Source organism: Phoenix dactylifera, chromosome 8, assembly GCF_051530095.1.
Source record: "Phoenix dactylifera cultivar Ajwa chromosome 8, Ajwa_hap1_PhDact_Kaust_v1.1, whole genome shotgun sequence".
NCBI classification, from domain to species: Eukaryota; Viridiplantae; Streptophyta; class Magnoliopsida; order Arecales; family Arecaceae; genus Phoenix; species Phoenix dactylifera.
This window is the reverse complement of record NC_143197.1, coordinates 30,689,253-30,702,974: the sequence shown is the minus strand read 5'-3', so window position 1 is coordinate 30,702,974 and position 13,722 is coordinate 30,689,253. Positions and strand designations below refer to the sequence as shown.

At 38.9% G+C, this 13,722-nt stretch overlaps 1 protein-coding gene across 3 annotated transcripts; it reads left to right on the top strand.

The window, feature by feature from the left end:
* The first annotated feature begins 2,124 nt into the window (after positions 1-2,124).
* On the top strand, positions 2,125-13,144 carry LOC103702862 (E3 ubiquitin-protein ligase UPL4-like). Of its 3 annotated transcripts, none has more exons than XM_008785458.6 (18): positions 2,125-2,356; positions 2,612-3,237; positions 3,312-3,422; positions 3,555-3,671; positions 3,790-3,948; positions 4,059-4,220; positions 6,838-6,993; positions 7,066-7,187; positions 7,276-8,410; positions 9,025-9,094; positions 9,212-10,440; positions 10,541-10,771; positions 10,859-10,963; positions 11,798-11,878; positions 11,964-12,032; positions 12,148-12,276; positions 12,368-12,451; positions 12,639-13,144. In XM_008785458.6, exons 2-18 carry the CDS (start codon positions 2,617-2,619, stop codon positions 12,702-12,704), a joined length of 4,647 nt encoding a protein of 1,548 aa, XP_008783680.3. In that variant the 5' UTR covers positions 2,125-2,356; positions 2,612-2,616; the 3' UTR covers positions 12,705-13,144. The 3 variants fall into 3 exon arrangements, with proteins under 3 accessions (XP_008783680.3, XP_089781238.1, XP_008783679.3); XM_089925112.1 differs by having other exon boundaries at positions 2,135-2,485; XM_008785457.6 differs by having other exon boundaries at positions 2,135-2,538.
* The last annotated feature ends 578 nt before the right edge of the window (positions 13,145-13,722 follow it).

Here is a 13,722-nt window from a genome sequence, read left to right as displayed (position 1 = left end):
TCAACGCTTGTGGTTCTTTTGCACGTTGAGCATGCTCAAATGTTACTGTCATAATCTTTAATTCTGTATAAGTACCTAAGATCTTCTCGGCAAATAACTAATATGGGACTAAAAGTCTAAAGGTATGCCTGCATGGGTTTCTTCGACGAATAACCGATATAGGACTAAACACACGCCTGCACGGATCCTCACATGCTCCCTTCGTTCAAGTCCCGACATTCTCATCAGGTCAAGCGTTCAAATTCATTCAAATCTAATCACAAACACCACAATAGGCCCAGCTCAGCCATAATGAATCCGTGCTGTAGTGTCCCCTATTCCACATAGGTTATGGGCTAAACTCGCTGTAATATCATTTGTCACAACCCAAAATTTTATCCAAAATAGCTAGTCGGAAAGTATTTTTTGGGTTTCTTAGTCTTGTATAAATACTCAAGATCTCCTCGACGAATAACTGATATGGGACTAAACACAGATCCGCATAGAGAATACTCACCTGCCAATTCAATGACTTAGATTCCAAGCGCGATCCATGTTTGGCTGGTCATATATGGTAGTTGTCGGTCGCAGGAAGGTTGTTAATATTTAATAACTTGTTGTTATTCCAAAGTTTGATGAATAGTCAAAAAGATGCGTGTGTTATACCACAAACCCGGTGAGCATAGAATTATAAGGCTCTCTTTTTTTGTTTCTTTTCTTCTTTTTTTTCTAGGCGTATGCCAAAAGCCGCACCCCCCCTCCCTTTTTTTGGTGAAAAATAGAAGGAAAGGGGGAGGGGCAGAGCCCCACCTGCACAGCAGCCCCCACTGGCCCCCCCTTTCATCAGAGAATGTTCGATGTGGATCGCAAGTTTCCGCGTGCCCTTCCCAATCCGTGGAAAACTCCACTAGGCCATCTACGTGTGAATACGTAACCCAACGCCATCTTAGTACTAATGGAAGGAAAGTATATCCACACAGAGCTATCTGAGCGTGGGACAAGCGGTCCTTTGATTTAATCGATGCCCGCGCATTTCGAACCCGAACAACTCGGATGGAGTCCAAGCTTCCTTACCACGAGGCTACCATCTTGGTGGCAAATCCCCTTTTAATGCACCTTTATTGCTATTGAGAAGGAGAAGAGCTGAGCTTGTAAAATCCATTGTTAAACACACATATGCAGTGGATAGTGTAGGTGACTATCAAAAAGCTCTATGCAATCAATTGGCAAGTTGCTATGTGACATAAAAAAGCAAATTACTCATGGTTAAGGTAGTGGCGTTGCCACATTTGTGGATTTCAAAAGCATACTTGTTGGTCCAAATGTTTGACATTTTTCTAGACAAAAGTCGCTTGCTAACTAAGTAACTATTACTTTCCTCAAGTTGCACCGGACATTTGCCACGCTTACATGTCAACAAATGCAGGCATCATTGATTCAATTGAAGGCATCAACATGATGCCATCATCTTGGTTGGTGCAGGCCACGCATCCATATAAAGTTATCTCCACTTCTTGCAGATTTATAAGTTCTTGGTGTTGGATATGATACTTTAATTTCACTGATCATTTACTTGTTAAATTTTCTTGACATTAGACATTTTATTCTACACACACACACACACACACAAAATCTGCTATAAGACTCATATCGAGGGTAGACAAAGGTACATACAAAGCTATAAGTTGCACCTCATTGATGTGGGTTCCCAATCCAGTTCTTGCGAGCCCATAGACTTTAACAGGGTGAGGTGTGGTTCCTTGCAGCATCTAGTTGACGGAACAACTCTTGCTAGTTTAAGATGTTCCTAGTGACTTGTGAAGCCTAATAAATTAGCAATTTTAGTTGGACATGGACGCATCATTAAAAATGACAAAAAAGCATTGTTCTCAGTGAATGCTTGGGCCATCCATTCACAAATCTGATTAAATATTTAACTCGGAATATTCGACCAATACAATGTTACGTGATCAACTCAATTCAGGAGGTTCTCTTCTTTCTATTTACGTCCTCTCAACTTTCCAAAAGACAAATGGCGACATCTTTGAAGTAAATAGATGAAAACCTTATTTAATAAATGCCCACGAGACAGAGGGCTAGATTGATTGCATGTCTAATATGGAACTACTTTATGAACATTGAGGCGGTCTGAACCGAGCCGGTCCGTGACTCGCTCTAGACTAAGGCGGTGCGGCGTCCACCCCATCCTTACTCAAAAACTCCCTTCCTCCCCTTTCCTGCAACGAAACAAGCAAGGAATCTACCTCCAATTACAACGAAAACAGGGGAATCCAAGTCCGAATCGAAGAGAAGAACGAGAAGAAAGAAAGGAAAAGAAAGTCCCCCTCGATCGTAGACTCGTCGTTGATCTCATCAGGTTTATAGGATTCACAAGGACCCTTTCTTGATCCCTCCCCCTCCCCCGCCCCCCCAAAAAAAACCCCGATCCCCGATGATTCTATCGGCCTAAAAGCAACAATTTCCCTCGATTCTTCTCCCAATTTCGGTATTCGATCGAAGCTGCACTCGGAACCCTTTAATCTAATATATTTTATACAGGTTTTGATTCTTCTTTTTTGGAGTTTTGTTCTTTTCTTTTCTTTGTTTTTGATATTATCATCATCTTTGGAAGGCGCTATGGATCGGGGACGGAAGCGGGCGGAGGCCGGCGAGCAGATGCCGGCCGACAAGCGGGCCTGCAGTTCGGCGGAGTACCGGCCGGGCTCCTCCTCTCTCGCGTCGGCGCCGCCTTCGGCGGCGGGCGCGGCCGCGGTGGCGTCATCCTCCGAACCGGCGGAATGCGACATGGAGTCGTCCTCCTCCGGGCGGTCCGACCGGGCTGGAGACTCGGCGTACGGTTCCTGCGATTCCGACGATGAGCCGGATCACGGCCGCGGAGGGTTCGACGGCCCCTCGCGGTGCGGGGCGAGCAAGGCGAAGTTCCAGAGGATCTTCGCGAGCCTTGAGGACGATGCTGGGCCAGGGGCGCAGCTCGCCGCGCTCACCGAACTTTGCGAGGTCCTGTCCTTCTGCATGGAGGATTCGATCGGTTATTTCCCGATGGAGACGTCGATCCCGGTGCTTGTAAGGCTGGCCGGCCACGAGACCAGCCCCGATGTCATGCTCCTCGCCATCCGGGCGCTCACCTACCTCTGCGATGTGATGCCGAGATCGGCCGATGCTCTTGTTAGGCATGGAGCGCTTCCTGTCCTCTGTGGAAAGTTATTGGCGTTTGACTACTTGGATGTCGCCGAGCAGGTTTGGGTCGATCATGGATTTTTCTTAATGCCGTTTCTTGGCCTTTTGCAATTCTAATTCTTATGTCTATTTAGTGTTTGCAAGCACTGGAGAAGATATCTCGGAAACAACCAGTTCCATGCTTGCAAGCGGGGACAATTATGGCGGTCTTGAGTTACATCGATTTCTTTTCGACAAGCATTCAGGTAAGAATTCTTCCCATCAAGGTGGCGTGGATTAAAGTGGGACAAATAAATCAAATACTGCTTCTCTTCAGTATAGTTTGGACATTTTATGTGACTGATATGTTGGATAATTGTCTCTGTTTTACATAACAGAGAGTTGCACTCTCCACTGTAGCAAACATCTGCAAGAAACTTCCTTTAGATTGCTCTTCTCTTGTCATGGAGTCTGTTCCTACTTTGTGCAATCTTCTTCAATACGAGGACCGGAAGGTATCTATTTTTCATGTCTATTTTTTTTAACAATTTTAAGAATTTTGGCTTTGATTGTTTGTATTTGTTGATCGCTCAGTTATTTCCTCTGACTGTTTGTCGGTTTTGCAAATGGCAGCTCGTGGAAACTGTTGCTACATGCTTGATAAGGATTGCTGATTCTTTCAGCCATTCTCCGGGGTTGCTGGATGAACTGTGCAAACATGGGGTGATTCATAAGTCTGTGCGTTTAATAGCTATTGATGGTCGGATGTCACTGAGTCAATCAACATATACTGTATGTTATGATAAAATTCTCATGCTGCAATCACTTGTTATGGTTGTTACTGTTTTGTTTTCTTTGTGCTTCCTCCAGAAGACGTATTGATTTATCTCCTACACCTGCAGGGCTTGATCAGTCTTCTCACCAAGCTCGCCAGTAGTTCCCTTGTAGCAGTCAGGACTCTATTTGAACTGAATATAAGCAGCACATTGAGGAGCATTCTAATGGCTTCTGACCTCTCGCATGGCACTCCTTACTCACCTTTTGAAGATGTACAATCCAATCAGGTTTTCATGCTTTACCACTTCAACAAGAATCCAAATTTGCTTATTAACAAGATTGCTCAACACTGTTATATGGAGATTCTGGTCACCTAATGCACTTTTGAAAATCCAACAATGACTAGATGTTGAGTAGACCTAAGACCAATTCAAATCTCCTGCTTAAGCTCCCAGTAATTTTATATATCTAATTCAGTTCCATACAAAACAGCTGAAAACTAAAATATGCACCTAGAGATTAAAATTTGAGTATGCTCGGCACAAGAATGAAGTACTTTCTCTTGTCACATTAATATGGAAACTGAAATATATCAATTAGCAATACATGATCTACTAAGAAGTCTAGCAAAGGAATAAATAACCCATGAAATTTTGCGAAGAAACAACAGCATATCTATTCAACATATACTTCTTAATTTAATTAGCAATCATTTCTTGCAAACATGGAATGGAAACAAACAATTTAAAATATGTCAACACTCATCGACAGGTATTAATCTGATAAATAATCTATGTATTCGAGTTTATAATCACCAAAAAATGATGTTCAAAGTATTGGAATTGATTTTGAACTTGTCAGGCCATTGCAACTAAAGTGATGGAGATGGAAATTACACTTATTTCTGAGTTTAGCATTAGCCTTGATTTAACCAGAGAGAGATGGAGAGAGAGAGAGAGAAGGAAAAGGGCAGATGAGGAGCATACATAAAAAACAGAAGAATGGAGAGTACACATGAAAAAAAGGAAATGCTGTAAAGAAAGGGAAGAAAACAAAAAGAAGAAAATCCATAGGATGAAGAAGGGGAAGAATCAGAAGAACTGCACTAGTATATAGGGGAAAAATAGAAAGAGTACATATTTGTTTTGACTAGAAATGAAAAAAGAAAAAGAAAAATGTAAAAGAGGAGAAAATAAATAAGAAAAGTAATAGAATGGAAAAAGGAAAATTTGAAAAAAAATGGGATGCAGTAAAATTTTTTGGGAAGAATGAGATCTGGAGAAGGAAAAGAAAAGTGAAAAAAATACAAGGGCTGAATTTTTCAAAAAGGGAGAAGAAGGTGGTCACCCATTTGGCGAGTCACCCATGAGCTTGCTTGAACCTTCTAGGGTCACTTAATTGGATCAAATACTAAGCTGCCCTTGATGAATGAGCTTGAGCTATTGTTTTTTATGCTTAGTCCAGAGATGGTCAAGTTTAGGTTTTGTTGGCTAGACATGGAAGCTCGGGAAACTGGTTGGTAACCTATTGCATCAATGTATTTTTCATTTTTTAGGGTAGTAAATCCCCTTACCACTCTCTCCCCCTCTCTATGATTGGAGGCTCAAGGATTCTTAAGAGGGATGCTCCTGAAATGCTGAAGACAAATTGTGTGCGCGCGCATGCACATGCATGTGATATTCACAGAGAGTTATGATGGCGATAAAGGAACATGATATAAAAATTATGGGATGATAATCAAGGTGTTCACGGGGGACCAGGCTGTGTAGAATTCTACTTCTGCAACCACGTTTACTTTATAAGCATCATTTTGAAGACATGGACAAGTGAGGAGAGCTTAAAATGTTGTATGCACAACATACATGGAAGTGAGGAGTGTGGCCTACGACATTTATTGGACCTGTGGCGTACATTGATCCTTATGGTTGACATTGGAGGTTGTGATGTTGGAAGACTCTAGAAATTCTTGATCACTTAGTATTCCTGCCTGGTTTCCAGTTAACACTGCAAATGACAGGAATTCTGGACACAGATTTTAAGATAGTCTTCAGGTATAGAGCTGGCTTTTTTTCCTGAAGGAGTAAATTGATGACAATTTATTTATATGCCGTAGTGATGTGCCATGAAGACTGAGGGAGGCCCAGATTAAGAAGGTCGCATGAATGTGTCTAAAAGAGTAGGGTGGGACCAATGAAAACTTTAATGGAAGCAGCTTATACTTGGGATTTGGTGGTTTACTCTAATAGAGGATTTAATCCTAGTAGGAAAACGACAACTTTTATACAGCATATACACTATATGACCACTATATCATTATTATTGTGGTGTCAAACTATGTACACATCTTCATGATTTTCACCTCTTTTGCTTGTGCATGTCAGTCTTTCAATGTCATCCTACTCATGCTAACATTTTGGCTATTTCAATAAGCTGCTTTCATACAATGTTGTTATTTAGTTCAGGAAGGAACACAAACATTTTTTGACCTTATTTTATTTTTTATTTACTAATAAACTTGTTTTATGGGCCTACCATTTAGTCAAAAAAAAATGATTGTATAATATGTGAAATTTGTTTTTTATAAGTATGGAGGGTTCAATTTGTTGAAATTATCAATGTTTAAAAATAGTTTTTTTTGAAATATTAAGAGCATTTGGGTAAGATAATGACCAGAACAGCTTTTATGCATGCTCTAAAATAGGACAAGAAACTACCATTCAGATGCTTTATTGTGACTTTGGTTTAAGCTGTAATGAACCTTTCAATTGCTTCTTTTGTCCTACCATCTTTAGTCCCTTTGTAACTCTCAATAGAAACATCAAAAAAAGTTGCTTGAATTCAGAATATTTTCTTATACATGGGAAGGAGGTATACTCAAAATTATTGAATACATTTCCCCCACAGGTGCACGAAGTTTTGAAGTTACTGAACCAGCTGATCCCTCCTGTGGCAAGAGATGTTGGAGATATTCAAGTAGTGCTAGCCAAGGAAAAGATTTTAGTGGATCAACCTAGTTTTCTGCATCAGTTTTCAATGGATATTCTTCCTGTATCTATCCAGGTGTGTTGATGCAAACAGTTCACACTGTAACCTGCACATTATAATCTAAACTCTCTTCAAAATTTGGTACAGGTGGTCAATTCTGGTGCAAATTTATACATTTCTTATGTCTGTATTTCAATCATAAACAATATTGTTTATTTTAGTACTCCAGAAATGCTTATGGACTTGCTCAAGGTTACAAACATTTCAAGGTAAACAAGACTCACTATTTAATGTTTGTATCCAATTGGGAACTGTGGAATCTGTTTATATAATTTTTTCCAATGGTCTTTGTTACAGCTTTTTAGCTGGTTTGTTGGCCCGAAAAGATCACCATGTGTTGATTTCAACTCTGAAGACTGTTGAGATTCTTATGCAAAAGCTTCCTGGTGTTTTCTTGAGCTCTTTTGTTAAGGAGGGTGTCATTTATGCGATTGACTCACTTCTCATTAAAGAAAACTGCTTGCAATCTGCGCAACAGTCCAGTCACATGCAACACTCAGATAATCAGGTGGCTGCCAGAGATATATCTAGATGCTTGTGCTATGCATTTGATTCATCTAGAGCTTTATCCTCAGAGATGAAAGCATGCAGACTTGGAAAAGATACTGTTCTTATCTTGGCAAGGCATATAAAGACTACCTACTTCCCTAGTGAAGCAGTTAATTCTGAGATGGGTTTGACTGAAATCTTACAGAAGCTCAAAACTTTCTGTGCTGTTCTAAATGATAATGTGGATAGATCTGCAACTAATGATGGTTGTGCACAAAATGAAGAGTATTTATCTCATATATTAGATCAAGTAATGAGGGAGCTTTATGGGGGAGAAACTATGTCCACTTTTGAGTTCATTGAGAGTGGAATCGTAAGATCCTTGGCACATTATTTGTCCAATGGCAAGTACCTCCAAGGAACTTTGTGTGATGGTGACTTATCGAATCACTTTCTTGCTGTACTGAGGAGGTTCCAGACATTTGCCTGTATTTCTTTGTCGAAAATGAACCAGGGATGGGAGAATATGCTTTTGACATTATTAGTACGGAAATTGCAGAATGCATTATCTTCTTTTGATAGTTTTCCTGTTATATCGAGCCATGTTTCCAAGCCTAGAAATATTTATGTTGATATCCCGTTCAGGCGCCCCACCATGCATCCCTGCTTAAAAATACACTTTGTGAGGGAAGAAGGGGAGACAACCTTGCATGACTATGATAATGTGCTAAATGTTGAGCCTTCTTCATCGTTGGATGCTATTGAAGGGTATATATGGCCTAAAGTTAGTGCAAAGAGTAATGAACATCAGATGGAATCTGCAGGAAAGGATATAGTCCGCACAGGTGATATTGCATCAGGGAGTACACATGCTGAAGGGAGGAATCCTGAAGAAATAGTTGCCAAGACCTTGCAGGAACCATCTTTTTCCAGCTTATCAGAGGTACCATTTCTGTTTACAATTTCAATTTTATAAATTAGGTTTATTATTTGTTTGTCAAAGATTAATCTACCTCCGCCCCACAAACACGCATGCACAAAGGAAAAAAAATTGGGAATCCTTTTTGTTAATGGCATGTACTGGTTCCATTGTAAGGACTGCAGGAGTCAGCCTAAGACTCTGGGGTAAGGTTTGCCGGTTGTGGTTGTGGTTTGTGATGCTTTATGGTCTTCTCCTTTAGTGATTCTTAAAATGTAACATGTGAAATACTAGCTTCTTGTAAAGTTGAGCATGCATTTGTAAGCTAACAAACTCCTTTATTTTTATTTTTATTTTTGGATTGAAAAATCAGGGGTCTTCAAGGACGTATCATTTATAATTTGCTAATGTTTAAGGAGTTTAAGGGGGAAAGATAGGTGAAAGGGGAAAAGGTATATCTTTTTGGATAAAAATGATATAACCTGACTTTGACATGTTAGAGATTGCTATCTTTTCAAAACAAGTCATGCACATTTGTATATTCTTTCTGCTAAGAATCTTAAAAAATTGACATTTTTTAATGTTGAAGGTAGACAAGCTTCTTTTCTGTTGTAATTCCTGATTATCTTGTTTTTCAGGGTGTTGCATGTCAGGAAGGACAATCTTTATCAGCAGATCTTAGCCCTAGACAGAGAGATCTAGTAGCTGGTAAGTCCACTCCAGTAAAGATAGAGATTATTCTTTTGTATCTAGTATGCGTCGAGGCTTATGGAATCTCTGTATTTTATGTAAGACTATTGACTTGTTAAATTTGTTCACGTACAGTGACTACCTCCAACCTTTCATCTCTTGGTGAGAGACGAGCTGAAGTCAGAACGGGATCTGCATCTCCAAGCAATGTGTGTGCAGAGCAAAAGTTGAGCTTTTGCTTTGAAGGAAAACAACTTGATCGGTCTGTTACTCTTTATCAAGCAATTCTACAGGAGCTGTTAAGTGCAGAACCTGATGTAATTGTTGGTCCAAAATTCTGGAATGAAATTTACAAAGTAAAATATAAAAGAGCAGAACCAAAATCGAATGATTCTCAAATGCTTTGTGAAGCATCTCTTTTTTGGAACAAAATTGGTTCCTCATGGCAGAAACTATCATTTTTCACCAGTATGGTGCAAGCTGAGCTTCCCTGTAAACTCGATAAGTCCAATCCCTCATATGATATATTGTTTATGCTGAAAATTCTGGAAGGCTTGAACAGGGTTTCATTTCATCTGTTGTCTGATGAAAGGAACCGAGCATTTGCTGAAGGTAGAATAGACAGTTTTGATGATCTGAAAGTGATAATGTCTTCAGTTCCGCAGGCTGAGTTCATGAGCGGTAAGCTGACCGATAAACTGGAGCAGCAAATGCGAGATCCACTGGCACTAAGCTCTGGCAGCATGCCTCTTTGGTGTAGTCAGTTAATGGCTTCGTGCCCTTTCTTATTTTCTTTTGAGGCAAGATGGAAGTACTTCCATTTGACTGCATTTGGTTCTTCAATAACTCAGCTTAATCAAATTCAACATCTGAATAGCAGTGACACCAACTATGTTATTGAAAGACGGCTACAATCAGGTTCATTTTCCCGTACGAAATTCAAAGTTAATCGCAATGATGTTTTGGGTTCTGCTGCAAAAATGATGGAGTTACATGCTCGTGGTAAGGCTGTTCTCGAAGTGGAATACAATGAGGAAGTAGGTACTGGCTTAGGCCCAACAATGGAATTCTATACATTGGTAAGTCACGAATTTCAAAAAGTTGGGTTGGGAATGTGGAGAGAGGATCTGGGTCTTCATGCTGGATCAGGCAAAGTAGTTGGTGAATCTGGATTCGTGCCAGCTCCTTTTGGATTGTTTCCTCAGCCTTGGTCAGCAGCAAACAGTGTCTCAAATGGGATCCAATTTGCAGAAGTAATTAAAAAGTTCTCCCTTCTTGGGCAGCTTGTAGCAAAGGCAATTAAAGATGGGAGAATCCTAGATATACCATTTTCTAAAGCATTTTACAAAGTTATCCTTGAGCAGGTTTTCTGTTAAAACTATATCTAAACTATTGAAAATTTTGTTTATTTATTTTTTCAATCATACAGCCTGATAGTAAAATTTGGCATCCATATTTCTTTAGGAGCTTGGTATGTATGATATCGAATCATTTGATCCCAAACTTGGAAGGACTCTGCAGGAGTTTCAAGCTCTTGTCTATAGGAAAAGATTTTTAGAGTCCATTTCTAAAGAAAATTACAAGTGTGCATCAGATTTAGATTACCGCAATACTAGAATAGAGGATCTTTGTCTTGGTTTCACTCTTCCAGGCTACTCCGATTATGAGCTTACTTCTGAAAGTAACTCGAAAATGGTAATACACAATACTCTTCTTTATGAAATATTCTTCCTTTGACTTTTGAAGTAGCTTAATAAATTATTCTTTTGATTTCTTTTGTAGGTAAATATTTCTAACTTAGAAGAGTATGTTGCACTAGTTGCCGATGCAACTATCAAGAGTGGAATTGCTAGACAAGTGGAAGCTTTCAAATCTGGATTTAACAAGGTCTGTAATAGTGTGACACTGTAGCCTACTTGTTGAGAAGTTACTTAAATTTGTTTTTCCCTGTATTGTTCAGAAAGAAATCATCTAATATACTATAAACATCTTTGATTTAATTTTACATTTATATGACTGAATTGTTCAGAAAGAAATCATCTAATATACTATAAACATCTTTGATTTAATTTTACATTTATATGACTGAACTGAAGAATACAAACATAGTTCATTTTTGCGCAAAACTTTGTGAAATGTGAAAGTTGCTATTGGTAGTAATCATGTTACAACCATCGGATGGCTGTTTATGCTGTACGTTATTTTAGAATAGGGGCAACTGATGTCCTGGAAGAGGACGTGGATGTGATTTTTCAAATACGAACATCTGGAATTGTGACATTAAATATGTCATAGTCGTTAGGTTGCATTGTTAAAATTAAAATGACTACAAAATCGCAGAGGGGATGAAAATGACCTTTATATTGGCAACAAGTATTCTAACAAAATCTGGGCTCATATTCTACCTCTCTGCATATCTGGAGAAAATATTCCATCTTTGTGCATGTGTACGAAGTAGGAGTCATGGCATAATTTTTAGAATTGCAAAGGAGAATGTTAGCTGCTCTTTATTGTTGTCCCCTCTTCATTTAAATGATCCCGATGCTCCATCTATTTTCAGGCAATTCTTTTCTATCACTATATTTTGATTTGTAAGATTCCTATTATTTGTTGTGCATTTCAATCTGTTTAAATGGTAGCGGTTCATGTTGCAAGTATTGGCAATTTAAATGCATGTTTCTGCTGTCCATGTAATTTTGCCCCATATTGTCTATATTTTAGGTGTTTCCGCTGAGAACTCTTCAAATCTTTACTGAAGACGAGCTTGAGCGATTACTTTGTGGAGAACGAGATACTTGGGATGTATGTAGTCCTTAAATCTTTTAGTTACTTGAATGATGCTGGATACTGATGATTATCAGACCTCATGATTTTTGTTTCCTCACAGTTTACTGAGCTTGTGGATCACATCAAGTTTGATCATGGCTACACAGCCAGCAGTCTTCCTGTTGTTAATGTCAGTATTCCTTACAATGTTCTCTCAGCAAGCACCTTCAATTCAAGTGCCTCCTCCTCTTCTTCTTCGCTTCTTCTTTACACTGTACTGAGCACTAATTTCTTGTTTTTTACAGTTATTAGAAATCATACAAGAGTTTGAATGCGATCAGCGTAGAGCTTTCCTGCAATTTGTGACAGGAGCCCGTCGACTGCCTCCAGGTGGCTTGGCCGCACTCAACCCAAAACTGACAGTTGTTCGTAAGGTTTGTCAATTTTTAGTTTATAAGATAACCATCATTTGAATTTACATATCAACTCACAATACATAACCTGCCTTTTGTTTTTGACAAGCAGCATTGTTGCCAAGATGCGGATTTGGACTTGCCAAGTGTGATGACCTGCGCTAATTATCTCAAGCTCCCTCCTTACTCTTCTAAGGTTATCAATCTTCCTTTTTCCATTGCCTGTTGCCATTCTGCAAACTGACTGGCAACATTTGATATGAACCACATTGTCCATCAGAACTAAATACATCTTTCTCTCTATTTTTTTTTAAAAAAAATCAGAATTATGTTCAAGCCTTTTTAAGTTGAATTGTACTGATCATCTTATAATTTGTTTGCAGGAGAGAATGAGACAGAGGATGTTGTATGCAATAACGGAAGGACAAGGGTCCTTCCATCTCTCTTAGTCTGCAAGATTGACTCCGATGTCATTGAACAAGTATATAGACGTATGAAGTTTTAATTATAAAATTTAGGAGGATATTGGTGCAAACAGAGGGGTTGCTTTCCGAAATGGTATATGATGGAGCTGATTGTGGAGAAACAAAAGGAAGCCCATCTTGACCAGTGTACAGAGCAGTAACAAGCAGGTCGCTGATTGATTTATCATGTACAGGGAAACTGTAGATAGGATATGGGAAGTAGTTGGCAGAAACTCTTATTTATTTTGGTTGGGCTTTCATGTGCTTTGTACATAAAGCAGGGTATACAAGGTGGACCTTCAGAGATGGTGCAGCAGTATTCATCTTTTCACTGCCATGTGAGTAACTTAAGTCAAATGGACCTCTTGTTTGCTTTTTTTTTCTTGTTAATAGACATATCCATAAGCACTTCATTTGGACCAGAAGTGATATCTTCAGACTGAAGTGGACTAGTATTAGCTTTTTTAGGTCTCAAGTTTGATGACTTCGATCCAGTAGTTTGCATCCTTTGGTTGTGCTTGGCTCCCAAAGGTCCCACTAGGTAATTGAGCAACACTTGTAGATCCCAAGGCTGCTTTTCCTAGAGCTCTAGGATACACACTGGATTCCACTCAAATCCAGTTGGGTTTAAATTGGACTGGTGGGTTTTACATTGTTGATCCAAATTATTAGATGTGATTTGTTATTTTTAAATTATTTATATATTAGAAATTATGTAATTTAGAAATTTCTAGCATATGCATCAAATGATAAATATATATATATATATATATATATATATATATATATATTTTATTCTTTATTTTTTGTCCGTTAAGGGTTATCAAATTCTATAATTTTGTGTCTAAATAGTCGGTCAAAGCGTCAAACCTATCAGCTTCAGTGTAAAAATCTCTACTTATCGTGGAGAGTAAAGCTAGCTGTTATGCCATCGACATGAAATATCAGCAGCTTGTACTAGTGTGATTTTACCCTAGTTCTGTTGCTGATTAGCATATGTAAA

What these genes read in the sequence shown, in the direction of transcription:
- LOC103702862 (XM_008785458.6), top strand. Translation starts at nt 2,617, where the DNA reads ATGGATCGGGGACGGAAGCGGGCGGAGGCCGGCGAGCAGATGCCGGCC. An exon ending in ACAAAGTTATCCTTGAGCAG is followed by an intron (nt 10,441 to 10,540) that starts GTTTTCTGTTAA and finishes ATATTTCTTTAG; the next exon opens with GAGCTTGGTATGTATGATAT. An exon ending in GAGAACGAGATACTTGGGAT is followed by an intron (nt 11,879 to 11,963) that starts GTATGTAGTCCT and finishes GTTTCCTCACAG; the next exon opens with TTTACTGAGCTTGTGGATCA.